The sequence below is a fragment of the Manacus vitellinus genome, unplaced genomic scaffold, assembly GCF_001715985.3.
Source record: "Manacus vitellinus isolate BGI_N305 unplaced genomic scaffold, ASM171598v3 scaffold_9_pilon, whole genome shotgun sequence".
In the NCBI taxonomy this organism is placed as follows: domain Eukaryota; kingdom Metazoa; phylum Chordata; class Aves; order Passeriformes; family Pipridae; genus Manacus; species Manacus vitellinus.
The window spans coordinates 5,505,972-5,533,380 of record NW_021940917.1 but is presented as its reverse complement, the minus strand read 5'-3'; the positions used below and the strand labels follow the sequence as shown (position 1 = coordinate 5,533,380).

Sequence of the window (27,409 nt, the reverse complement as noted above, 5' to 3'; positions counted from 1 at the left end):
CCATGTTATCATATCCTACTCAAAACAAGACAGCATTTCTTGGCATACCACACTGCAATTTATGTGCACAATTGAAAACAGATTTGGTTTTTTTAAATATATATGTTTTTCAGACTTTTTCTGAAAAAGACAATGGAAATACAAATTCAGTTCACTAAAAAACTATTAAAACATCTGAGATAGACACACCAGTTCTTTGGCACCAAAATGTAGCTTTTCCATCATTAAGTCTATTGACAATGCCTTTGAAACCTGCTCTAATGATAAACACATGTCCGATATATATGTAAGCCCCGATATTACTTGAGCCTATCAGCAGACGATGGATGTAAATTAAATGGCAATTCTGGATGTTCAGATTTTATAGCAGGTATTTCACTATATGGCACACTGAATCTTTACGCTTAGAGGCTCCTGGGCAGCTTCTAGGCCATTACATTATTATTACTTAACTCTGGCATCCCGAGTTTTCCTAATGTGAAATGACCACAAAATCTTTCCAATCAGTTTGGCAATTATTCATATTCCAAACCCAAGAAAAAACTAGACCATCATCTTTTAAATGTAATGCCATTACTAAATGACTATTTACCTCCCATTTTCTCTTATCTACCGATATTACCATAGAGGGGCAAAGTCCTGTAACCTTATGCTCTCATTTTACCAAGCTCAAACTTTTTAATATTGATGGTCTTAGCAGCTACATTCATTGACATCCCAATAGATGAGATTTTTAAGAACAGAATTCCAGTAATTCAAGAACATAAAGTTTTTCTCCTTCTAAAGTTAAATTTTTAAAAGTTCAAGCACTAGTAACTTTTCATTTAGTTTTCCACTGTTAACAAACTGATGGGCTTCATATTGAGTTGAAAGAAGCCTCCTAATTCCTTAACTTCCTTTTTTTTTAATTTTTTTAACTACCAATTTCTTAATTCTGAGTTGCAGCACTTTAAAAACTGATCTGCATAGAAAAGAGAGGAAGAAATCAGAATGATATTGCACTTTATTTCTATATGATACACAATGAAAAACTGATAGAATTTAATTTATAAAAATAAAAGGAGCAAAAGACAATACCAGCTGTTTTTAATTTTTAGAAACATCAGGAATGTCAGATTTATTTTTTTTTCTGATTTTCCAATGCAATTCTGAGCCACACCACAAAGCAAATATACAGAAAGAGCCTTTCCTGTAGTAATGTATGAGTAAGTGTCAGTCTTTAACATAAATAATTACAATTGCTTATATAACATTAAAGACATCTTAACGTTTTAAGTTCTCTAAGCAACCAAAATAATGTTTCAACTCATGTAAATTCTGCCTTATGTTCTCTCTCCTTGTACTTAATTTCTAGATACAAGTGCATTCACTTAGTACACTATCATAGAGTGCCAACTGTATGGTGCTTCTCAAAACAAGATCAAGAGGTAATAAAATATGGCTGTTCTTCCCTCAGGGGTACACTGATCTTTGTTTCTTACATGAACACACACAAAAAAGTGCTGCTGGAAGTTAATGATAAAACAGCTTCATGAACCTTAGTCAAAATTATTCCATGAGTACCAATACTTACAGGATTTATAGACAGATCACAGAATATGCTGTGTTGAAAGAGACCCACACAGATCATCCTGTCTAACCCTTAGCTCTGCACAGGACACCATGTGCCCGAGAGTATCATCCAAACACTTCTTGAACTCGTCAGGCTTGGTGCTGTGACCACTTCCCTGGGGAGCCTGTTCAAATGCCCAACCACCCGCTTTGAGGAAACATTTTGCTTTCTCGTTTGGTTGCACATATCCTTCTCCCTGTCCCTTCATGTGGATCAACTTTACAAACTGATTACTTTCCCGGTGGATACATAAAGGATGTAATTCAAAGATTCTGTCTTAAGTAGCCATATGAATTAAGGGTAATTGAAAACTTTCACTATTATTATCTGTCCTAAATTTGTAGCTTCTCTAATCTCACTTAACATTTTCTGTTCACCAGCATCATTCTGACTGGAGGCTGTAGGACATGCAAGTACCAAACTTTTACGCCAGTTGGAAATTCCAATCAAAATGCTTCTTAGGGATTTTCTTTTCCATTAATATGACTGAGCTGTTAAGACTTAAAATACAGTGCTTCACAGAACAGCACCACTCTCATGCATGTACCTCATATCCCATTATTCCTGTAAAGATGGTAAATTTCATTAATTATCTTGAAGACCTGGTGGAAGGAGAATATCTATTTTATATGTGATGGTATTATATGTCAAATATTCTAGTTTCCCTCCACTATTTTTTTTGGTGCAAGGATTAGTATGGAAGCATTCATAATATACACCCTTTCCCTGTAGCTTAGTATTGGAGGTGTCAATCAACTAGCACTGTAGGCAGTCTGATTTACCTTCATTATTTATCGGATCAAGCTGTTCCATTCTTGGTCTTTCCCTGTATGTCATGTCATTGTGAATATGATATTTCTCCAAGCATATCACCTTCCCCGTGCTTTAAAATATTCCTTTATGTCCTTTAAAGTTTTCAGTGCAATTTTGATTATGCTGCTGGTCGTCCTTCCTGTCCAGCTTTCTCTGGCCCCACAAGTACTCCAAATACCTAAATGTTTCATTTTGATAACATACTCTCACCCATGCACTGAGATTCTGCCTCTTAGGCATTGTATGCAAGCCTGAACAATATTTTGGAGAAGAAGATGGTGGACGTCAGTAACTTGGCCTTCCTGAATTTAAAAAAACCCTAAGTTGCCAAACCAACCACCACGAGAATCTTGCCATGCCACATTTTTTGTCCTGCATTTTTTTTCAAGGAAAGCACAGAAACAAGACTACTTCTAATATTTTCCTCCATTGTTCCACTGACAGCTCGTATCCAGAAAGATATTTATACGCATCACTCAAATACTCATTTAAAATAAAAATGAAAGTTGTGAGTTGCTTGTCTTTCATGAGTCCCGTGATATAAATCTTTTGGGGACCAAGTAGTACAGCCATGTGCATGTGCAGCACTATGCATCACATCGTCACTACCACAGGCATATCCAACCTCAAAAGCACTGCTCTTCCCACCCACCTTTTCATCCATTTCTAGTCTCTCAAGCATGTTTATTGTATTTGAATTACCTAGATGATCAAAGACAAATATTACTCACAAAAATTTGAATCAAATTCCTCTGAGCTTTACTGACAATAATATGCCTGCCCACATTCTGGTCTGACACACCAAGTAAGTGAAATGAGCATATTCAAATCAAAGGCAATCATATCACTTTTGAGTTTGAGCCTGGTCTAGGGACGGGGCTGTACTTTAATAAACTTGAACAGTCTGTTCATCTAGGCAACAAAATTAAGAAATACAGCTTCACGGGAATGCAAATGAATGGTAGAAAGATTCTTGGACTAGCACTTTAAAATTTGAAAGGAGACAGGCCTTTTGTATCAAAGATAAACAACACCTCTGTGGAAAACTAGCAGTTTATTTCAACACTGAACTTAAAAAATATTCTTTCCAGAATGAACAAAATCAAAGCTGTAGTTAAAATGAGATTGCTGCAACTTCTACTCTGCTATTGGAGATGATGCTAACTTTGGTCTAGTTTACCTCCTTGCTCTCAAACAGTGGTACTACAGCGGCATGTGTGTGGTAGCCTAGTTTGAATGCAAAGGGGCTAATGGAGAAGTGATCTACAAATTGTTCCAGAGACAGTAAGGGGAAGAGTGCGGTGGGGGAAGGAATGGCTGTCCACAGGTGGGAGTGTGACAGACAGAACCTAACATACAGGATATGTACTTTTTCACTGGAAGTCTGGGGATGGATTGATACTGGCTGGGCTGGCAGACAGATGGACAGTCAGGTAGAGAAGTAGGTGGAAGAAGACTAGAGAAAGATTTGTCAAAAACTGACACTTTTATACTAACATAAAACTTCATTTGCAACCATAGCAATGGACTCTAGGCTCTAAAATACAGACTAGTATACACAAAAGCCATGCTAAACAGCAGTTCAGGTGATCAAATTTGTAAGATGAGGAACCTTCAGGAAAAGAAAACAACAAACAATCAGTACCACAGAGAAAGTATTTACGCCTCAATGTGATATTCATCAATGAATGTAAAATTCTTCACTTCATCAGTAACCTAAGGAAGACCACAAACATTCCTGTTTAACATTAACATCTGGTGTTTGACATGGAAAATTCTCAGAAAACAGTGGCTTCATACATTCAGTGTAACTGAATTCAAACAGAGTCAAAATACTCAGGACAAAAAGAATTTAACTCTGTAGTACTGATTCCCAGCACCAAGCCAATTATTTTAGTCTGTGATGCCAGAAATTTTACTATTAAATCAATGCATCACATTTCCAATAAATATTAACATGTTGACAGATACAACTACTACAGAGAGAAAAGCATATCTGGCATCTGATATGCAAATGAACATCTATCGTTCCATATTGAAGTAAGAAGGGAAGATAACACTATAACATGTAGGAAAATAAACTGAATATAATTATTTTACTATTCTCAGCATTCTCAACATTGTTGGAGAACAGAAACATACGTGTACCTATAAGGTAACCTATTCCTTCTGGAGCAAAAGGAAGTAAGATAACAATGTTTCCAATAATTAATACTTATAAAGAAGGGGGAGAGGAGTGAGATGGAGACTGTCAACCATGTCCAGATAGGCAATCATTAAACTATTAAATCATCAGTGTAACAACAGAATTTAGATAAAAAGGAGAATGAAGTTTTTCATGGGTTCCTCAAAAACACCAGCCATTTGCCGCCGTATAGCCAAAACTGAACCACAAAACTGCAAAGTATTAATGATAAGCATATTATACCAAGCTTATGGACTATCACATCATGATTCAGTAGTTTTCTCCCTATGGTTTATGGACTGCAAACAAAATATTTCCATAAGCAATGTTAAAAATCCAGGTACATAATTGTCTCCTATTACATGCAGTAAGAACAGAAACAGAAGTTTTATATCAATAATAACATCTATCCTAATCAGTATGTTATATAGTGGAGGGCTGGGGGGAGGAGAAGGGGAGTGGACTGTGAAGAAATCCCCCAAACCTCAAACAAGAGACAGTAACTATTTTGTGCCCGATCCAAAGCCTTTGAAGCTAACAGCAAGTCTTCAATTAAAATGCAAAAGGCTTTTTTTAGGGGCCCTTTTTATGATTTAGTGCATTTCCTCAGATTAAATCTACAGTGAGTACAGAGGGGTTATTTTAGATATTTTCCACCAGGGCATACACTTTTAAAATAAATGAAGGCAAAGATCATAAGTGTACAGTTAGGATTTTCAGTTAAAATAGAAACATTTATATTTTTCAAAGTTAGAAAATACAAATATGACTGTTCCTCTATGGATGTAGATGTGTTTAATCAAAAATTCTACTTGATTCCGAAAATACATCTATCTCTGCCACACAGTTCAAGAGTACTAGCAGTATCAAGTTTAAAATTTCCTTAATAAATAAATGTATTCATTAGAACAATGTCTTGTAATCAAAGATTATCATCTAGTGAGATGCTTTGGGAAACCTGATGCTCCAATTATTTACTTACTCACTGTCAATTAATGCCTCAAAGCTAGCAGCCTTTCATAAATCGCCTTTCACAAACTGTTGGTGTGAAAAATGTTTTCAATATAAATCTACAAAGAAGAACAAAAAACAAAGCAAGCACTGTGACTACTCCACCCTTGTTCTTTTTTTGGTTGGTGATGAGAGAGGGGTTGTGGATTGATATACTAATCTCAGGCCATCATTTGCATGGTTTAAAAATTATATGAATCTGAGAAATGCTATTTTGATAATGTGACTGAAAGACTCCTTTGAAAGAAATGAAGTTAATACATAATCAGCCTGTAAAGTTCATCCTTCTTCTTCCTGTCTGTCCTGAACAGAAGCACATTTCTGCCTCTTCCTCAAACCCTTTTTGCCCAAGGACGTCCTTAGTCCTGCACCAGAGATCCAGTGAATTCAAGTAGTTTTGGAGATGAAACAGGGTCTTTTCATATGTGAATCAGTAAAAATCTCATCTGATAAATCATCAAAAACCTTTTCTTATTACTCTTAGTAATTTAATTGGTTCCCCAATCCCAAGTTCACTTAAGCCATACAGGTAAAGATATTAAAATCACTCATCCATGAAAAAATCCCCAGAACTTTTAACTGCAACATATCAGTCTTTGGGCATCTATTAAAAATATCTGGACCTGAAGCCCACGGCATTAACGTACACCCTCCAAAATCATGTTAAGTCTAGCTGTCCTCATCAAGCACTTATATTTTTTAATGATCAAAATCATACTGTGCACATGGTTGCTGTGCATGAGCTGCCTGAGATCCTGTTTCTAAAGTCTTCGAATTCCTTTTAAATTCCAAACAAGACAAAGCTGGTTCCTGAACATGAAGCAATCCCAAATAAGCTTGCCAGACCTTATATTAGCAAGAGAAAAAAAAAGAAAAGAAAAAAAAAGGAAAAAAAAAGGGCTTCTAAGAGCTAGTGATGACTTACATTTCTGGTCTAAAAAAAATTTCACAACACACTTAGAAACTGTAGCAAGCTTTTCAGTAATCTTGAGACTCAGAGGGATGTGGCATTGCATGGCCCCAACAAACTTTTGCTGTGCAGAGTCCTCTTTGCAGAAAAGCATCTGCATGATTCAAACACAGCAGGATTTGAGCAACGTATGAAAATACAAGACTTAGTAGGAAAACGTGGCGTTCTTTTCAAGGATCACAGATCAGAAATCAGTGTAAAAAAAAGCAAAACTACGCTACTAAGGTTATATGAAGATTGAATCTGGAAGCAAAAAATAGAGGTGGCATTTATCATATGTGAATATTTGTTGGTATTTCTGCAAGTCAGAAGCATGTGCTCAATTCAGTCTTTGATAAAATTAATGTACACTGGTACTTTAGTCTTCACTGATAGAAAACCACAATAGTTCATTTCAATTTCAAGCCTCCCCTTGCCAAAATCTTAAAGTCACTCAATTTTGAAGCACATGGACTTTTAGGAAAAATAAGAAGTATTTTGACTTAAAGTAAGATGACACTCCATACTGCTGCTTGTACTAGAGAGTTCCATTATGCTGGAGCAGAATTCTGTTATTCTCAGTGTTTAAAAGACAGGGATTTTTTTTTTCATGTGCTTTACACCAAAAAGTTACTGGAAGAAAAGCTAAATGAGATATTAAAAATGTTAGTCAATATCTGTTATTGCTAGTGCCAAGGCAAGAAAACCGTCTCCAGTTATCATGAAGGTGTTCCCTTTTCTGGAGAAACAGCATACATTATACACAAAATTTTCTAATACTGGAAAAACATTAATAAATATTAATCTATTTATCCTGCCTATCTTAACGTATCTAAAGTACCTTAAATCGATGTTAGCAACAAGTTGAAGATAGCAGTTAAGACCTTTGTCAGTTCCAAATTCAGTTTTCTGCTTGTAATGAATAGCATTTCTAGGACTGGCTTCCAATGTATAACTTCAGTGTGCTGGAGCACAAAATGCCATCACAGCTGCAAATATGAGTTTTTAAAAAAAAATAGACAAAAGCTCTACCACATACTTTTCTAATTTTACTAAGGTCTGGCAAATAAGGTTGCAGAAAATGCACAGCTATGTACAGAAAGCGAATAAAGACTTAGTGAGAACCTAGAAAATACAGGTTCCATTTCAACAGTTGGAAATAGCACCAGCAATATAAACAACAGTCAAAGTTGCATGATACGATTTATTACAATTTTTAAAATAGAATTTTTCACCTGTTGATAACAATGGTGCTAGCTGCAGCAATATTAAAATGGATTAATGTGCTGGTTTAAAGGTAAACCAGCAGGGGAAAATGAACTCAACCCAAAAGAGAGATTATAAATCAGAATAACAATTTAATAAAATAATACAATAAGTACAATTATACAGACAAACAATTGGTTTTAACCCACAAAACCCAAATATATAACCCAGCACCCTGGGCATGAACAGAGTGGTGTTCTTTGGGCCCCCTGAGTCCAAAGAAAAGGGAGAGGGGGAAAACCTGTTGGTGAGAGTGCTGCTGCAGTCTGGTCAAAAGTGGTGACTGCAGTCCAGTCGAGAGTGGTGATCTGCAGTCTTCCTCTGGATCCCACGAGTGATTAAAAAAGTCCCAAGACTCCAAGATTATATATTCTCCAGTTCAGGCAGGAATGCTCAGTACCTCCCTCAGGGTGGGGGGTTCCTTAATGGGTGTGAGGACAAAAGCAACTCCTATCTCAAAGGCCTCTGAGCACCTAGTTTATAGCCTGAGGAGTCAGGCTCTATGTGCAGATGGTGTAAATGGTTCATTGATAACAGTTTCTGGGAAACGGCATGGAAAGCTATAGAATACACAGTTTTGGGTTATACCCATCCAGTGATGAACTGGTCCCAGTTGTTCTAACTAGGACAATTAAAAATATTTCAGCAGAAGTGCACAAAAAACTGTTCACCTGCTGCTTCTTGTCTTACAGCAATGTGGTAAACCCTGTAATGCTTTTATAAATTTGGAAAGGCAGAAGTCCAGTGTCTGGTGACTCTTGCCAACTCACTCTGCAACTATTATAAATCTGATCTGCTTATTAGCAACCATGAGTATAGCCATATTGACAGATAAATCACAAGAGTTCACAGTAAACTGCCACTCGCTAAACACTTAGCACAATTTTATTGTACTTGACTGAAATCTATGCAAACTTTTTTAAAACAGAAAAGTATGCTTATCTTATTCTGAAAAATACTGTGGAAATACAGTAATGGAACATAAAATCTCAGTGGGCAAAAGGAATTAAACAAATATCTTGACTACATGACCACTATGCAAAACTAATATTCAGCATTCCACAGTGAATTAAAAGCAGATTGCATTTTGTCAATGAAAACAAACCTATTTTGACAATGAAAACAGCCACGGGATATTTTCCTTCAAATATTTTGAAATTCGAGTTAATGAAAAGGTAAACAGTGTGGTCTGCATTTCCTGAGACTACAGAATATTGCTAGGGATAGAAAATAAATTTTTTTTGTTGTTCATTTGATAGCTAAATGTGGGAAAATAAGAGATAAAATACTGGAAAATTAACTTTTGTTAAAGCACAAAAGGGATGCTTTCTTTAGCTGGGGATATTCTATGGCCAATCAACAGCAACCAATAAAGTCATGATGGCACAACTGTCACTTGTCAACAGTACTGTATTAATTAATTGTACATATTCTTCTACTGTAGTGAGGTTAAAAAGTCTCTATGGGTTTAAAAATGCATCAGCATCAATCCATAAATTTGATTTGAAACATAAGTTCTATCCACTACAAAGTGTGACATTAACAGAATTTCACACTCCTGAAAAACAGGACCACCCCTGAAAAACAGGACCACCCCTGAAAAATAGGACCAGCAGCAGAAAATAACAGAAACAACAGATCGAATCCCCAAAACAATTCCATGAGGTTATCTGTATTACACATTTTCAAGAATTAAAGCAAAATTAAAGCCTATTTTAAGTAAATATGGAAAGTACACTATCAGTCATGACCATGAATATATAAAAAATAAAAAAAGTAAGGACAAAATAAAAAAAGTAAGTTTAATTATATTCCCTCAGCATTCTTGGGAATAAAATTGTCCTCTTAGAAAATACAATTCCAACTGTAAACCTATAAACTCCTTTAAAACAATAGCATCAGTTATTTACTTTTGGGGCTCCTACAGTATATGAAACCAGCATAAGGCTTATGCATTTGAAAAAAGGTCACTGTTTGAATTTAGCATCTCTCTTTGAGAACAAAATCCCTCTCCACATGCCCTCACTCATCCAGAATCTTCACTTCTGCATCATTTCTAACGTTACGGTAACCCATTTCTGACTAGCTCACCTTCAGACTGGAAAATCTTGGTCAAAAAAATTTAGAAGAAGAATGCAGCTTTTTAGCCCCATGCCAGTATAGCTGTGACCTTTTCCTTACTCTATTCTATCATTAAGAGAAGGAAAAGCAGTAAGATGCTTCTACCCAAACACAGCGCCAGAAACACCAAATTCCTGTGATGTTTTCCTATTAACTTGATTTTGCTGACATTAAACATTGAAAATCCTCCTACACACTATGCAGATAACTGAACTACATCATGACTGTAATACACAATAGCATAGTTATATTACAAACTAATGGTGCCATTATACAAGTAAATGACCCAATTCTACAATTTAGCCTTTGGACTATAAGCATTTCAGATTTCAGACTCCCTCAGTGGACCACCCACAGGATTTGAGGATAATGTGAAAGAAAATACACAATTTCATGTTCTGAGATTTTTAAATTCAGAATTGCTTTCTGGCATCACTTCTGCAACACATGCCTTGAAATGGTACTGCTCTCAACATCAGCTGCTTATTTCAACAAGGCTCTTCCCACTTTCTCTTACAGAAATCACTACTCAGACAGTTAATATTTAATAATGTACCATCAGTGGGCTTCAAGAGAAATGTTACACTGAAACTAATAAGCCACAGGGGTGTTAAAATTCCACCTTTATTTCAAGCTAATGTTTGTCATGTTTTGTTCACATGTAGAAACTTTTCCCTGCATTTAACAGTATTGAGAGCTTTTTTCCAGCTGTTGTTGAGAGCTTAGATTATTTACACTAACTGAACCATGTATATGTACTATACAAACTAAACAAATCTCTTTATAAACACTAAGAAATCACTACCATGTTTCCTGGTATTCTGTTCCAATTACTAGGGATTAGCCCACCAGGCTAGATGACAAGTGACTTGCACAGATATGCAATTTTTTTGTAGTTATGTCCTAGCGGATAAACTTTCTTAGAAAAGAAAGATCTACAAGGAAGATGCAATACAACATACAGAATACACCGTGCAAAATGCATGTACTTGCAACCACATATGCATCTTTTCCTAAGGAGTGCTCTCGCACTCACAGAGGCAAGGGAAAGAAAACAAAAACCAGCAAGACTTACCTTTCTGCAGACACTTTCAAAGTTAACTTCAGTCCTAAGAGCAAGTCGGGTAACTTCATCTGGCTTTATTTCCTGTAGATGAAAGATACATTTATTCTTCATATGATCAGACTTTAGGAAGCCTTTCTAAGGCTCATCTTCCTCAGGAACATTCTAAACATGGCACCTCCCAGAACTCCTAAAGAAAGAAAACCAGTTTGTTATATGGAGATTTTTTTGGTGTGTATGTGAACACTACTTACTTTTCCAAAACACTACATTATACCTAATTATAACTACATTATACCTAATCTGACTGTATCTACTACTGCGGAAGGCAAGAGATACTTTTCAACAGCAAAGGATGCAGAAGGGTGGTTTTATTTACAGAAGTGTATCAATTGCCCATACTGCTGAGATAACAAATGAACTTTGGAAGGCTTTAAATACCCCACTTATCTTAGACTCTGAAATTATACGAGAACTTTTCAACATATGTGAATATATAAGTTTAAGACAATGAAATTGAAATAGAGAAGAAAAAAATATATCTCTTTTCTAAAGAGACTGACTACACATGTACTTTGCATTCCTGGACTCAAGCACTTCCATTGGCAGCCAAAATAGAAGAATGGAAATCCTGGACAAGTGGATCCTGTTAAAAGCTGAATATTTTATGAAACACGCCCCCATGACAGATTTCTCGCTGTTTTAAGACACATATTTTATATATGTTGTACTACAAAATGACCTATTAACCTTATTAGTTGAATTATCCGAATAGTGTTTTTTTCCACCTAGGGCACTGGGAAAAAAATCATGTTACATACCAGTTGTTTCTCAGATGGCCATTTTAAAAGTAGTTTAACTACTGTTATGCAGAATCAAATAACTTCCACACATTCACAATACTGGAAAACTGAAAATTCCATACAGAGAAATTTAGTTATTCTGATAGCTTTCATATTCAACAACTATATTTGTTACTTTCTCTTTTTCCCTAGTTAACCACCTGTGAAACCTATTCCAACACCTTCATTTTACATTGTGCTCCACTGTTAAGTTCCGTATTTTACCCTTTTTTTTTTGTCCTAAATCTGGAGCAGTCTGCACACTTCCTTAGATGCAATTTCACAAAAAACTAAGTAGCTTACCTTCTTATACAAGGTCATACCTTGAATCTCAAAGCCTTCTATACAGAAGGTACCTTACAGACAGTTGCACATTATCTAGATCTTTAATCATACCTTGCATCTCAAAGCCTTCTATACAGAAGGTACCTTACAGACAGTTGCACATTATCTAGATCTTTAAGGTGTTGCATGAATTTCATATGTTTTAAAACTACAAGCAAGTATCTTAAGTATATTAAGCAATGGGGAAAAAAGTAACAGAACTATATTATAATAACAACAACAAAAAGAAGTATCTTTTTGTGAATGTCAGAAGAGTTTCCTGACAATGAGGTCTAGAATCTGCAAAATCATCTCCCAAGGGTACTACTGGAAGCCCAAACACTTAGAGGACAGAATCCACATTGAAAAAACACCAGTGGATGTAGGAAACAATCTCCTACTGGCAGATGAACAGTTGGATGATCTAATAGAGATGAAAAAGACCTATGATTCAATTTTCCAAGGCTTTTCAAAGTGTTTCACAGATGGTGAAAGTAGGACATGCTGGTTACGTGACACGCTTACTGTCACATGGTTGGTTGTGGGTTACAAATGAAGCTCTGGAACCCAATACTACTCATTAAATCAAGCTGTTGCTTTATTAAAAAAAAGGTCATTCATCCCAAACAAAACTGCCTATTTCCTGTCTCTTTAGGATTTAAATGAAGCAACCTGTTTCAGAGGGGAAGCAGGTGAACTTCAGGAGTCCTTACGCGAGAATGTCGAAGGTTTAATTTTTATATGACAATATTGCAGAATTCCCGAAACACTGCAGAATCATGAATAATAACAGAGAATGAGTTACACTTTGGAATGTGAAGTCATGAATGCCTTCCTGAAATGCCTAGGATACAGAATGAGGCCAAGAACCTCCTTTTAAGGCTTAAATCCCTGAATTTAAAAATCATCTCCTTTACTTGTCTTAGACTTAAGGCAAACCAAGCATTTTTGAATTACATATCCTTCAGTAGCCCCCTGTTTTTGTAAAAGCAGCCATGTGAGTCAAATTATTATAATTAACAGACCTTTATTCTGTCTACTAATGACCAGCAGCAGACAAAAAAACCAGGAAAGGGATATAAATATCTTTTCCTCATCACAGTTTTCTCAACTTTGAGAAGCACATAGCTCAAGAACTCACGACTCAAAACCTTTGTATTGAGTATGTATAATGAAATCCTCTTTCACCAGTTATGTTAAGGGATGTTATAAGTGGCTGCCACTTCCTGTATCTCTGAGACCAGTCCAGGAATTCCTCCTGCCCTGCTGCTGCAGCCCAGCCCGCTGCATCCGGAGATCTGGAGGTGTCTGTCCCAGGTCGATACATGTAGCACTTGCTTTCGTGTCGACAAGTTCAACCAGTAGTGAAGCTCAGCTATGCTGCACGAAGGACTCTCAGGACTCACATGAACTTAAGTACAGCCAGCCAAGACCTCTTCCTCCTTTTTGCCTGATCAGGACTGAAACTCACAATTGACCGTACGCTGCTCCCCACCCCTTCAAAATGCACAAACACATGAGCATTCTTGGATCCCTCAGTATATGCACAGTGTATCCTTCTGTCCAACTAAACCCTCTCTGTCCAGGTCCAGAGCTCTTTCCATCCATCCAGAACTCTTGTATCCATCTCATGGGCCTCCTACTTGCTGTCTGGCAGCAAGTCACAGGCAGATGCAGGCACTCAAACTTGTCTCACAGGCAAGCGCACGCTCACAGGTTCCTCCCAAACAAACACCAGGCCCTCTACCCACTTGATACCTCTTCCAGACCATAGAATCATAGAAACATGGAATGATTTGGGCTGTAAAGGACCTTAAGGATCATATATTTCCAACCTCACCATTGGGGCAGGGACACCTTCCACTAGACTGGGTTGCTCAAAGCCCCATCTAATCTGGTACTGAACACTTTCAGGGATGGGGCATCTACAGCTTTGCAGGGCAACCTGTTCCAGTGCCTCACCACCCACACCATAAAGAATTTCTTTCTAATATATCCAATCCTAGCCCTACTCTCAGTTTAAAGCTATTACCCCTTGTCCTATCAGTACATACCCTTGTAAGAAGTCCCTTTCCCACTCACCTTAGCAGTGAGGTTTGCTAGCGCATTACACATGCCAAAGAGGCACACATGCGAGGTCAAAGCACATGAACGTAAGACACTCTGCCTGCCCCTGTCAGCAGCAGGCACCAGGCACACAGTCTGTGACCTGCATCCCAGTCCAGATGTTGTGCCAAGAGCCTAACTTGCATCACTCACCCCAGTCTCACCCATAGCTGCACCTAGGACACACAATGTCCCTATCCTTGCAGTTGATGCAAGTGCTGTTCCTGCCCCTGTGGCTGGAGCTAAGACTCTCACCCACTGCTGCTGCTGCTGACACCACAGGCTTGCCCCTACACTCCAGCCTGACTCCTGTTGCTGGCCCCATACCCCCTTCCACCAGTCCACCAGTCCTTCCAGTAGCTGCCACCTCTCCTTACAGTTCTCACATAAAGGGGACAAAGAAGTGAGATTACACAGTTAAGACTTATAAAATGACAGATTGTGGTGATCAGTCACAGTGCTTGGTCAAGCAAGTCTATGACTAGCACTGGTTGGGACTGGCCCCTTCTGATACTCCCACTTATGCCCCCTAAGCATTGCTTAGTAAGTTTTGTACAGTCCACAGGTCCTCCTATACTCACAATCCTCATGTTCGTATTGTTCTCCCTTCTTATCACCTACAAAGTCCAAGCTGGCCTTCCCCAAAGCAGTATCAATAGTTTATTAATGACCCATTACTTAGTGACTGGAGACCATTTCTTTGTCCCTGCCTCTGTTTATCCCTTGACCACCAGCCTGCTGCTCTCCATGTTTTTGTTCATCCCTTCTCCCTTCACTTTTTATCTCCTTAGCACAGAGAAGGTCCACTACTGGAGGCTCATAACAGAAAACACTCACTGCCTTCCATACACCCTTTACAGATTACAGCTGTTTTCTGAGATCATGTTATTGCTTGGTGTCATAACCTCCTGTGCCAGTAGGTTTCCAAGACTGATGAGGTGTTATGTTCCAAGTGAACAAGGAATACAAAAGAGGGAACAAGATAAGTATGCTATTTTATGAAGCATCCGATCCACAATAATTCCAGACTAGGGAAATACAGACAACCCCCCCCTGTGGACACACTCTTTCTCCTTGAAAATAATCTCCGACAAATGTTTTAAACAACCTCCAAATATTAAAAAAAAAAACCAAACCAACCCAAAGCCTTAAAAGCAAGATGTTGACCTACTGACTGCCTGTTGAAGGATGATAAAAAACTGTCAGGATCAACAGATCCTTCTCCCCTGCAGGCTGACAACATTTTCTCTTGTGGGAGAGACAATTACAAGAGGTAATACACTGCCAGCACTAATGACATCAGTGCTACCACTGGCAAATGCTGACATGCTGATGGATAACAGGTAGTAAGCAACAACGCAAGAGATTGTTTTCTTTTACTAACAGACTGAACCCCTATCTCAACTTACGTCACAAAACCCTTTAAGAGACAGGGACACGAGTGAGGGAAGACTCTCTGCAAGCTGACATACATGACACAAAGCACAGTGATGTAGCTCTCTGTCCCAGTGCCTGAGCTGAGTCAAAAGCAGCCACAGTAGTAACCAAGACGAGACTAGAAGGAGGTGGCAAAAGTGACAGAGCTGCAGCAGCAGGACCAGCCTGACTCAATTTTTTCAACAATTTTCACAATGTGGGGACTGAGGCTCCTCCAGGCGCTCACTCTAGCAGGCACTGGAGGGACGTCAGGAGAACTGACCCATCAGCCAGCCTGTTGTTTCCCATCAGGGCTGCAAGCAGATGACCAGGTCTTACCCTGGGATTAAGCTTAACAAACAGGATGTGTAAAACTACTGGTCATAAGAAAACTGCTGGCTGCAACAGATAATGGAAGAAGTTGAAGAGTGGATGGATTTTACTGATCATCAGGGGAGAGTTATGTGAGAAACAGATGAGCTTTGAGGAAAGGTGGTGTACAGGGTAGATTTCAGGGGTGGGATATCTTGCAAGGTACCAAGGTAACCGTAGTGGTACTGGCACAGGGAGCCAATATTGCCTACAAAGTCACACTGAAACACCATATTTGCGTAAAAAGTAACAATGGGTGGACAAAGACTGGCCTGTGTTGAGAAAATGAGTGCTGGGGCACAGGAAGGGGCAGCTGCAGGGCAGCCATTCTGCTCTGAACTGAACAACCAGAGGAGCAAGCTCGCCCAAGAACTCACAGAAACTTAGAAGCGCAAAGTTTAGACTTTTTTTAAAAAATAAACCATAACTCTATCTTACACAGAAAGACAAGACTATATTGAAGAGAAGTATGTCAAGCATAAAGGGCATATGAAAATATGATTTCATGCTTAAATTGATTGTGGTAGCTTCGGACAATACTTTAACCAAATGATACTGAGGAAGATAAACGTTCTAACTAAAAAAGCATGGAAATGCAATTTATTGAATAGCCTTTGGAAGACAGCAAGAACAAAATACCCACTGTCAGATGAGGCTTCAACACATCTCAGAAATGCAAGATTTTTCATATAAAATGTATTCCCAGCTATGCTGTCTCAAGCAGTTTTAGATGACTCAGAAAAAAACCAGTCTGCCAGTAGCGGCCTGTGGGAGCAATTTAGGAGCCCTCACCCTATTAAAAACTACACAGTTTCAATTTTGTTTTGACTAGTATTTTTCTTTTACCTCTACATGCAATTTAATAATTTTCCTCATTATTTTTTTACCTTTTCTTAGTTGTACAAGATTTAAGCCTTCCCTTATGAAATGATGATTTTTATGCTAAACCAGAGAAATTTCTACAAAAATAACTAATAGAATTAGGGTATAGATAACAGAACACTCTTACCAAAAGTCAAATATTTCTGGTGAAATCTCAATTGTAGTTTGTTACCCATTACTACACTTTCAACTTTTTAAACATTAACCTCATTTTTACCCTTAAACGTGTTTGAGACTACTTTCTCACAAGGTTTCTTGTGTTTTTCAACAGCATTCAGTCTTATTTTTTTGCTTTCTGTCATTTTTCTAGGTCCCTTGGTGAGGAGGAAGGCATAGGAGAAAAAAAACAAACTTCATTTCAGAACAGGTTTTCAGCTTCTTTTTTTCTACAATTTAATCCCTGCATGGTTTCCTGTCATCATTACCAGTTTCTTCCCATACGTCTGTAAAAGTTCAGTATTTTAGTCATTCAGAACAAAAGCAGTCTTAGACTCAAGAGTAAATACTACCATTGTAAAGTACACAAAAATAGTTCATTTACAACATAGCGAAATAAATCAGCCATGGTTCACCTGAAAGCTTATATGCTTTCCAAAAAGAAACTAAATCAATTATAAGAGTAGAAATTTGTTTCAGTTATGGAAGCCTGTTTTCAGGAAATGCAGTACTCTTAATTGATTATATCAAACTGATTGTAAAGAAAAAGTGCAATTTTTTCCCCTGAGTTTACAAACCCAAATCCTTTGTCAGTAACTGTGACCTAAATATATACACAAGAGTTTCTACAGATATAAGACACACTAGTGGACCACCATATCAAAGTAAATAGCATTCTGCTATATAAAAAAGTAAAATAAATACACCCCAAGACATATCTCACCAAGCTCCAATTTCAGCAGATGTGAGAGCAAGATGAACAGCAATGCCATGAGGAGAGTCTCGATAAAATTAATAAATAAACAGAATAATAGTACAGAAAATTTAAACTGATAAGTAAAATCTGACATTGTCAAGTGTGGCTTAAGCTTATTAGCAAGTTTATTAAAAAGATCACTGCTACACTGCCATATCTGCTTTATTACAAAACCACTATGTAGTTTTACCAACAGACAAAACTAAGCACTTTCAAGTAGCTGGTTGCCTTCCTGCTTCTCAAGCCCCCTTTTGAGTAACTGAATGTCTTGAACTTTATCTACCACAGAGTAAAAATCTGAAGGTATGTGAGCTCTGCAAGTATTTTCTGCATTTGCTCTCATTTTTTAACTATGACTTTAAAAATAGGAATAAAATGAGAGGCAGTATCTGTCTTGGTAATATCACACAGAAGAGGAGAAGTCTCATTCTAGACAAAGAGCCTGCAGTCTTCCTTACTCCTGGAAATTTCATCTTTCATTTGGCTCTAGTTTTTTCCTCAATGGAATCCAGGCAATCCAGGTCACTCTCATCTTTATCCATCACCTTTAAATTACATAAAAGCCTTCCAGAGAGGTCTACTGATTTGTCTCAATTCCTCTAACTGTAACCTGATGATAAGTAAACTCAGAACACTGTACTTGCTACTCATTTATGACTGCACCTTCTGCAGTAACACGTTTAACACCTGAAGACTCAGACTTTTGTTTTAATGATTTCCTGCTTTGTTGACTGTGACAAATAATCTCTCAAAATAATTTATCTCCTCTGGCTGAATGACAACATGAGAACACCCAAAGGATGCAATTGCACCACTTATTTCACTTGGTGCTAAGAAATAGATTGGATAATTGTTTCATTCATTGCATTTCAGCAATTCCAAAACCACCTACCGCTGCCTCCTGTTGCAGCAGACACATCTGTGGATGTGAAAGCATTACACCACATTTACCAAGAGTTTCAGGTTACTGCTGAGGAAGACTGAGGTTTTCAACCCACAGGTGAGAATCCAGCGAGCGCCGGTAACAATCTTGTCAGAGGTAGATTGATTTGATAGGAAATCCAGGATAGTGCTGTTGAGGCCATCCCTGTCATAGGTCTGAACTTGACTGATGACCAGAAAATTATGAAAGTATAGAAGAGTGCCAAGCCACTTGTTCTGAATATTATTGCCCTTCATGAATCAAGTAAGTATCTGGATATCTCCATGCTAAAAACCTTCCTCTTTTTTAAATTTTATTTTATTTTAACAGTCATTTGGAAAAAACCCGCACCCACCCATTCCGGATTCATCAGCTCACTTGCTGACTTATGCAGCTGAAATAGGGATTTATTCTTGGAGTTCTTGGGTGAATCACACTTGGGGCTCAGGGCAGAGGATGGGCTGAGAAACTTCAGCACCTCTCAGTTTCCACAATCTACTCATACCACATAGAGAAGGGCCTTGCTTTGCCTAGTAAGCCACACCCAGTTCATGTTGGATTTAAATAAAATGTAATTAAACATTGTTTTTAGTACTCGAAAAAGACACAGAAGCATGTTCAAAATCCTTAGGCAAAGAAATAAAAGACAAGATATGCATAATCAACATGAAGGTTAAAAAATTCTCTGCCTTACTCAGGTTGATTTGCCATTTTTCCTGGCAAGACAACACTTAGGATTTTCAATGTTTGTGCATATTTATGCCAGAGCCTACACCTTTCAGATAGAAAATACGAATGAGTCTATTTTTGGGAGCTATTGTAATGGTTTCTTTGGTGATTCACTGGCATAAATTCTTGCTTTTAAAATTACAGATACACACAAAATCTATGTGGTGCTAACATGCAAATCTTTTTAGAAAACACAGTACTCTACTGGGTAGTAAAAGAGAGCATGAAAGACAGTAACTAACCACTGTAGGGTGAATGTGTATAGGATGATGAGATTCCAATTCCTTTTTATCTCATATAATGTAATATTCTGAGAAACTAAAGACTGTGTGTTGAGATGTAGAGTGCACACAAAATTAATATAAACAAATCAGCATATTATTAATGTATTCTTTAAGAAAATTACATGTCACATTGCAATGGAGGCAGGAATGTCTTTCCAACTAGCAATGCTTTGCATGTTGTGGGAACTTCTCACTATTGAACTGTTTCCATTTTATTAGTCTTAGAAATATTTATTAATATTTTTTGAATAAATACTATTTCAGAACTTTGCACATATTCAGGAACAACATCTTCTTTTAATAAATGATTTCAAGAAGTTAAATCTTTGCTAAGCTTACACTCAATGTACCAAGTCTGATAAAAGTTCAAAGACATGCACATGTACAGATTCAGCTTTCCACAGCAGTCAAGTTTTACTGTAAATACCTGTGTCATAAAGGACAGACAACTACAGGAAAGCAACACCACAATAAGAAAAAAGATTCCATGGGCTATTTTTTTCCCCCATCAGCCTATCCAACAAAGTTTTTCCCGGCAACCTGACTGGATGACTTGATTCTGCACCATCACATACTGAAACCAGAGGTTTTATACAGTAGAAATGAAGACATTATCTCTCTAATTGAAGACAAGTTAAGTGAATTATAATTTAAATACATTCCCCTGTATCATTACGGTTTAAGGTTATTATGATGTTCTACAGTAATTATAGTATTTTTTTAAATATAGGACCTGTCTCTTAAAAAAAACCAAACTTCCTTGAAATCATTCATTTTCAATGTTGTTGGATTAATAGCAACCTGGTCAAGAACACTACAAAACAGATAAAGAAAAAATGGTAAAATTCAATTCTTATTTTAAAATAACTAAAAGCATCACCAGAGGAAATTACCAGAATAGAACTTCCCAAAAAAATCAAAAGCTTGAGAACCATCTCGCTTTAGATGAAACATAGGGCATTTGATTTTGATGGGAATTAACTATTACTAACCTGTTAAAAAAGAAAAAAAAAAAAGAACACTCCAAAACTACAGTTAATCTTTGGGAATGCAAGAATGTACTTCAAGTGGAACTTGTCTCGCAATTGTTCTTTTTGTAAACTACACTGGTGTCAGGTTTTTGCTGGCATCAATTTTAAACATTACTAAATGTCTACAGTATTGCTGTCTCAGTTTAGATCCAAGTGAAATTCTATGTCAACCTGTGAGTTTTCATCTAGTAAGTTTCACACTACAAAATTTTATCATTTTCTGGTTTTATTGTTCTCTGGAAAATTAAAGTTATTAAAATACTTGTGTAGCAAAACTACACAATATTTCTATAAATATAGTTTTGTCCAAATGGGTACCTTCTTCTAGATACCCTCATTCTGCTATGCTGCATAACCTCTTTTAAAAGCAGAGCAGGCAGTTGAGGGAAAGCCTATTTATTCATGCTTTAAAACCAAACAAAATGAACAAAAACAACTCCCCAAAAGAAGACTTAACATGGCTAGTTGCTTAAGCTGTTGTAAAATACCCAGACTTTATTTGGCAAGTATAGGCTGCTCTTTGCTGCCACGTTTATAAACTAATTTAATATTTCAAGAGGTATGCAAGTCAAATGCCAGCAATTACATCAGTCTACTGAGATGAACACTGTGAACTTGGCATTTTATTTAGTCAATTAGATTAAATGAATTGTTTCATTTTGGAGGTTCACATCTGATTCAGTAGTCACATTCAGGGAGCAAACAGTCACTGTTTTCAGCACATTATACAAAAACAGCAAGTCTGCAATCTTGTGACGATTTCAGAAGTAAAAGGTATTAGGAAAGTTAACTACAACTACAAGTATATAAAAGAAAAGTTACAAAAAAGGAAAAAACTAAGCTTAAAGTACAGCAAGCATGATGATGCCACAACAGTTATTATTTAAATATTCTTTTTTCTTCAAACATCTTTTAGTTCTGAATGTCAATGTTCACTTGGACTGTAATGCAATCTGTAAATTCACTCTGTACTGACAATTTGTTCCACAATGCTTTTCTAATATTAAAATAACAACCACATGCAATTTTAGGGTTAATATATTTCCAAGCAGCCCTATGTTGGCTAGAACTGCCTTCGGTTTTGAATTACTATCCCTGGTATTCACCACGGCCGCCAACCCTGCTGCTGGCTGCCAGATGATCCGCTCTTGTGAAAACTACGGGAAAGCAGCGGCACCTGCCAGGAGAGGGCGCGAGGCATGCCTGGCACAAGGCACTGCTGTCTCCTGTCCTCTCCTCTCCCACCCGGCCGGAGCATCAGCCAGCTACCAAACCAAGGCAGCCAGGGAAGGGACGTGCTGTATTCTCACAATATTCTCGAAGAACAAGATGGTGGCTGACAAATGGGTGCAACCCACCTAATAATCCCCACCCGCTAGATTCTGGATTGAAATAGATGAGAGAACAGAAATGAAGACAGAACCTGGAGAAAGAAATGCAGGGTGAGGTGGAAGAGCATGAATCTACAGATCCATATACACAACCCCCTTGTGTGCTTCCAGAAGGTATAAATGAAAGAGTTCAAAGATTAGACACAATGCAGAAAGAAAGAACTTCCTATTTCCATTCCTTTTCCCAGAATGCACTATCTCCAGGAAAACTACTCCTCCTCCAGACTTTTCTTCAAGAACCATGGGGAAGAAAACAAAATACTTTTTGTCATTTCCTAGAGATCATGAAACTTCAGCAAGACAAACCTGTCACCTGATTTGCCCAAGGTGAAGGATAAAGGTGGAGAAAAGAGATCTGTTAACAAAATGTGAAACAAAGAATTTTGCTTTTAGTATCTCCAGATTTTCAAATTGGCTGTTAAAAGCTCCTGAACAAAATACTGGTACGCAAACTGCAAAAGAATTATCCATGACAAATACACAAACTGTGTAAAACTCCAACATCAGTAGTTCACCTTGTATCCTAGGGAATCCTATTCCAATTTTGTTACACCTTCTATGCCATATTTGATCATCCTTGACACTTTTCTTTATAGTTTTACTAGGTTTTGACCGTTTTTTACATACACAAAGATGATTTATGCAGTATACGGTAAAATGATTGATTTTAATAGGAACAGACTGTCTTCTGTCTGAAGACAAGAGCAATATAGCATTTTCATAGATTTTTATGGTAACTCCTATATCCACTTCCTAGTACCTACTGGTAATAGCCAATTTTGATCCAGTGAAAATGAACTACTGTAAATCTAATTCTTACCTTAACCTTACCACCACCACCAAAATATTATCTCACATTTATTGCCATTGAATTTCTTTAGTCATCTCATTGCCCAGTTAGTCAGTTTTGTAATATTATTCTGTAGTGTTTTCGTGTTAGTATCTTCAATATTCTGAAATTTTGGAATCACCAAGCTCTGTCATTCATTCTCTTTTTCTGAATCATTTCCAGCACTGATCTGCACAAAGCTCCACTGTTAGCTTTCCAACACTACAAAAGCCAAGCATCTATTCCTCTCTTCACTTACTATGTTTAATTCTATGACTAAGAGAAGAAAACTTATATTCATGAACAGCTTTTAAAAAAGAAAAACCAAAACAAAACCACAAAAAACCACTAGAGGCTTTGGTGAAAGCTGGACAATTGCTTTTTTTTTTCAAATTTAAAACACTATACAGACTCAATCAGCAACATCCACTGGGTATTTAATCCTTCAAAGAGCTCCCACTGACTTGCAAGGCATGACTTTCATCTACTAAAGGTACAATTATTCTGCCTTATCCTATTCATCCATGTATTCACTAAACTCATATTTAATAAAAGTGCCAATGAGTCTATCCAGCACTGAAGTCGTGTTTACATTACTACTACATTCCCAGAACAGACTTCATATTTTATTTAAGCAGGAGGCAGCCATGGGGGAAATAAGATCCTACACACAAAAGCATCAATTGGAATAAGGAGTCATAGCATCCACAGTCACAGTTCTGAATTAATTAGTTTCCAAGTGACTATAAAGATACTTACAGTAGGTCTCCGATTTCTTCACCCCCTCCCACAACCCCTTCAATTAGAAGAAATAAAACCTTTACCACAATATTAAAGATAAGTTTCTTTTAAATCTGTGAAGAATGAAAGATCTAATTTCTGTGGGAATTTTCTTCAGGAGAAAGAAGATAAAAAAGGACAGTTGATTAAGGATATTGAGACAGTCTAATATTGATCCACCATACAAAGTGTTTACTATTTACTGGAGATATTCTTCATAACTTCTCCATAATAAATTAAATACAAAGACCAGCTGTCATACAGCAAGAAATTAATTAGAATTGCTTCAGAGATCTCACAAGGATCATCTTATCTGGCAACTACTATTACACCTCAGCATGGGATGGTCAAAATATAAAGGAAAGGCATGTAGTACTAACAGAAACATTCTGTTTCAGGTTCTCATGAATTACACAGAAGGTTAAGAAAAAGGTCCAAGCTGATGTAGTAAAGTGAAATACATGTTGTTATGATGAAAGATGTCAACAAAAAACCCCCTCTATTTTTAATACGCATAAATATTTTCAAAATGAGTGTAAAAACATGATCACACTTCTGTCATTTGACGTAATAATAATAATAAGCATTTTGGTTTGCTGTCACTGTTCCATTTTCACATACATTAAGGCATATGGATTGCATTATTTCTTTTTTTTACTACAGCAAAGGTGCCTCTTTATTAAAATAAACAACAAAAATACTTAAGCAGAATTCAGAAAGGAGATGAAGTTTCATCTGCAAGCCATATTTCTTTAAAAAGTGAAAATAGCTTATTCTGCATCCTCACCAAAAAAAAAAAAAGATAGTAAAATTCTTATGCAAGACTTGATAGGAAAAAGCTTTATCTGCAAACCATACTTTTAAAATAGTTGACAACATGTACTTAGAATCTACTTTAATACTTTCCTTAAGTTGTCTCAAATCCAACAAAAAGCTGCCTTTGTGACCTGTTTCCACTTTGTAACTAGGAATCTAGCACATATGAAAGAAAATACATGATAACTGCTTCTATTTAAGCATATTGTCAACAATAAAGTCTTCAAAAATGAAGCTGATATTTTTACCGATTTTTATATTTAAGAAGCACAGTCCTTTTTTCTTTTTTTTTTAATGCAGTCCAGGGCAGTATTTTGGTGTAAAAAAATTAAAAATAATTCTGTTACCATAATGAAATAAGACAGTAGGAATGGCTGTCAGGTTATTTTCTCATTCCAAATGAAAATTGTACAATACAAGATCCCATCCTTATTTTTCTTTCAGTTTTTCTTACAATTTTAAGTATTTTTATGCTCTCTACTTAGGAAAAAATGTTTCATATTCTACAGCTTTCTTATGTTGGGATTGTTAAGACTGCTCATTTAAGATATTTTGACTCTGCCAGAGAAGCAACCAGGAGATTGACTTGGAAAAAGTTAAGTATGGAGTTTCTCATTTTAGCATAAATATGAATGTAAGCAATGTATCAGTGAAAAGAACATGAAATTCTATGAAGATTAAGAATAGAGCTCAGCCAGTGACTGAGTATACCAACCTGCCTTCTCACTATTTTAAGAATCATGTCAGAGAAAGGTGATAGGTAGGAATATTCAAGTAAAGCAGGTATACCGAAAAGACATTTATGTAGTTTCCTCATGAGCCAATCCTTCACCACTCTTACTAATCAATAAAAAAAGCATTAAATATCTCACCCTTTTCCAATCTTCACACTGAGCCGTGGACTCTTACTTTCCTTTAGCTTGACTTCTGTTCCCAGTATACCTAGAGAGTCCATTCCTGCAGAGCTTCACATTCCTCACTAGTCGAAAATCTGAGTTTTGTATTTTCTAACTCTGTCTGCATTCAGGCAGTGTCCCTACATTCCTCTCAGGCTGTCTGTTCTTGCTTCCACCTTTTGTGGACTTCCTTTTCATGTCTGGGCTCAAGAACACGCTGTTTACCATGCCATCTTCTTCTGCATTACATCAAGTGGTCTTTACGTTGTGTTTCCTGAGCTTTCTACGTCAGCCCTGACATAATCTGAGACAGCTGCTAAATGAATATTCAGACCTAGTTTAACAAAAATAATCCTCCTTGCTAGGGCATACATTACCTAGAGAGCCACATAGTGCCACTGGCAAAGTATGCTTGTGCTATTGACAGCACAAGCAGCAAATCTTAGTATTACCTAACAGCACCTGGCTTCTTGCACTTGTACATCCGAGCAGTGTACCACCCAAAAGCCCCAAGCTTCCTGCAACACTGCAGAGAAATGCATCACGCATGGATAAAAAGTCAGACACTTGCCAAAGCAAGGATCTGAACTGCTCCATTGAAGGAGGGCAGAATGACTTTGAGCTCTACCTCTTCTTCCTCCCATGAAACAGGTCTGTCAGTGGCATCCGGCCTACTCCACTGCGAAAGCTGGACCACCCCTGCCTTCATCTTTTCATTGAGAAGCATCAAGGACTGTTCTTAAGCTCATTACACTAAAGTTTAAGAGCTTTCTATTACTCTTTCAAAAATCATTAGAGGTTAAAGATTCTATAAGATCAAGATGACAGTCTGCTATCTATTATGAAAGAAAACATGCAAGACTTGTTGGAAACACATGCTAGCAGAAAGAAAAAGCAAAACTACAAAAAAGTGTATTAGTCCTCACTCTTATTTTTATTTAAGACAATTTTACAGCCAGATGTTAGCTGAAACCCAGGCTACAGAAGATGAAAGCATTAACCAAAAAAGAAAACACTACCAGTAGAAGAAAATTATGCTTTTCAAAAAAGCCTGGAATTTCAGGATACAAAAATTCCATGAAAAAAGACTATTCTAAAATAAAGACCTATCAAATTCCTTAAGGTGACGTACTATAAAAATGATCAGTAACCCAGTCCTGAGTAAAAGGCCCTTCTCACCCTTATCACTATTCTTTTCATGAAATTGGACGACTGCTGTCCCAAGGCCAAAGACTGTGAAAACATCCTTCAGACTGAAGCTCTACCTTTATAAAACAATTTGGCTTCCAAAACATTAATAATGGAGTTCACACTCAACTATACTTCTGTTTATACCTTGCTAAAATATAAAGTTGAGAGGAAATAACTTAAAGCATTATTTTTTCCCATATCTCTCATACTAAACTCATTATTCTGTGATAAATATTGTGCCTTAAGTGTATCAAAAAACCTGCATTGTATTAACTTATCTGTTCCTGCAGTGACAATCTTCAGGAGAGAGAACGTGTCTTTCCAAGACATTTAACAATGGTTGCAAACAACTGCTGCTCATTCCTGAAAACTGGAAGATATTTTTTCCTGCAAGCAAATTGCCTTTTGTCTATATTTCCTTAATGGGCATCCTCCAAATACAATATTGCTATAGCAACACCTGCCGTAGTGCCAAGGTTTCACTGTAAGATAAAGGCAAAAACTACTCCTAATTACATTATAAAGCAATGCTAAAGTTATATTAAGACCTAATTTCGGCTAAAAAATACAAACAATTCAAGACAAACTACATATTGCTAAGAAATCATTACACAATCCACTATTTTTGTGTAAAGAAGTTTTCAAAAATATAATAGCTTCCTAAA

At 37.0% G+C, this 27,409-nt stretch overlaps 1 protein-coding gene across 1 annotated transcript in view; it reads right to left on the bottom strand.

The window, feature by feature from the left end:
• Positions 1 to 27,409, bottom strand: part of SRFBP1 (serum response factor binding protein 1) — a 69,656-nt gene that overhangs the window by 13,440 nt on the left and 28,807 nt on the right. Inside the window, 1 exon segment of the mRNA XM_029965467.1 lies at positions 11,033 to 11,104. Within this exon segment, the coding sequence (XP_029821327.1) occupies positions 11,033 to 11,104 (72 nt within the window).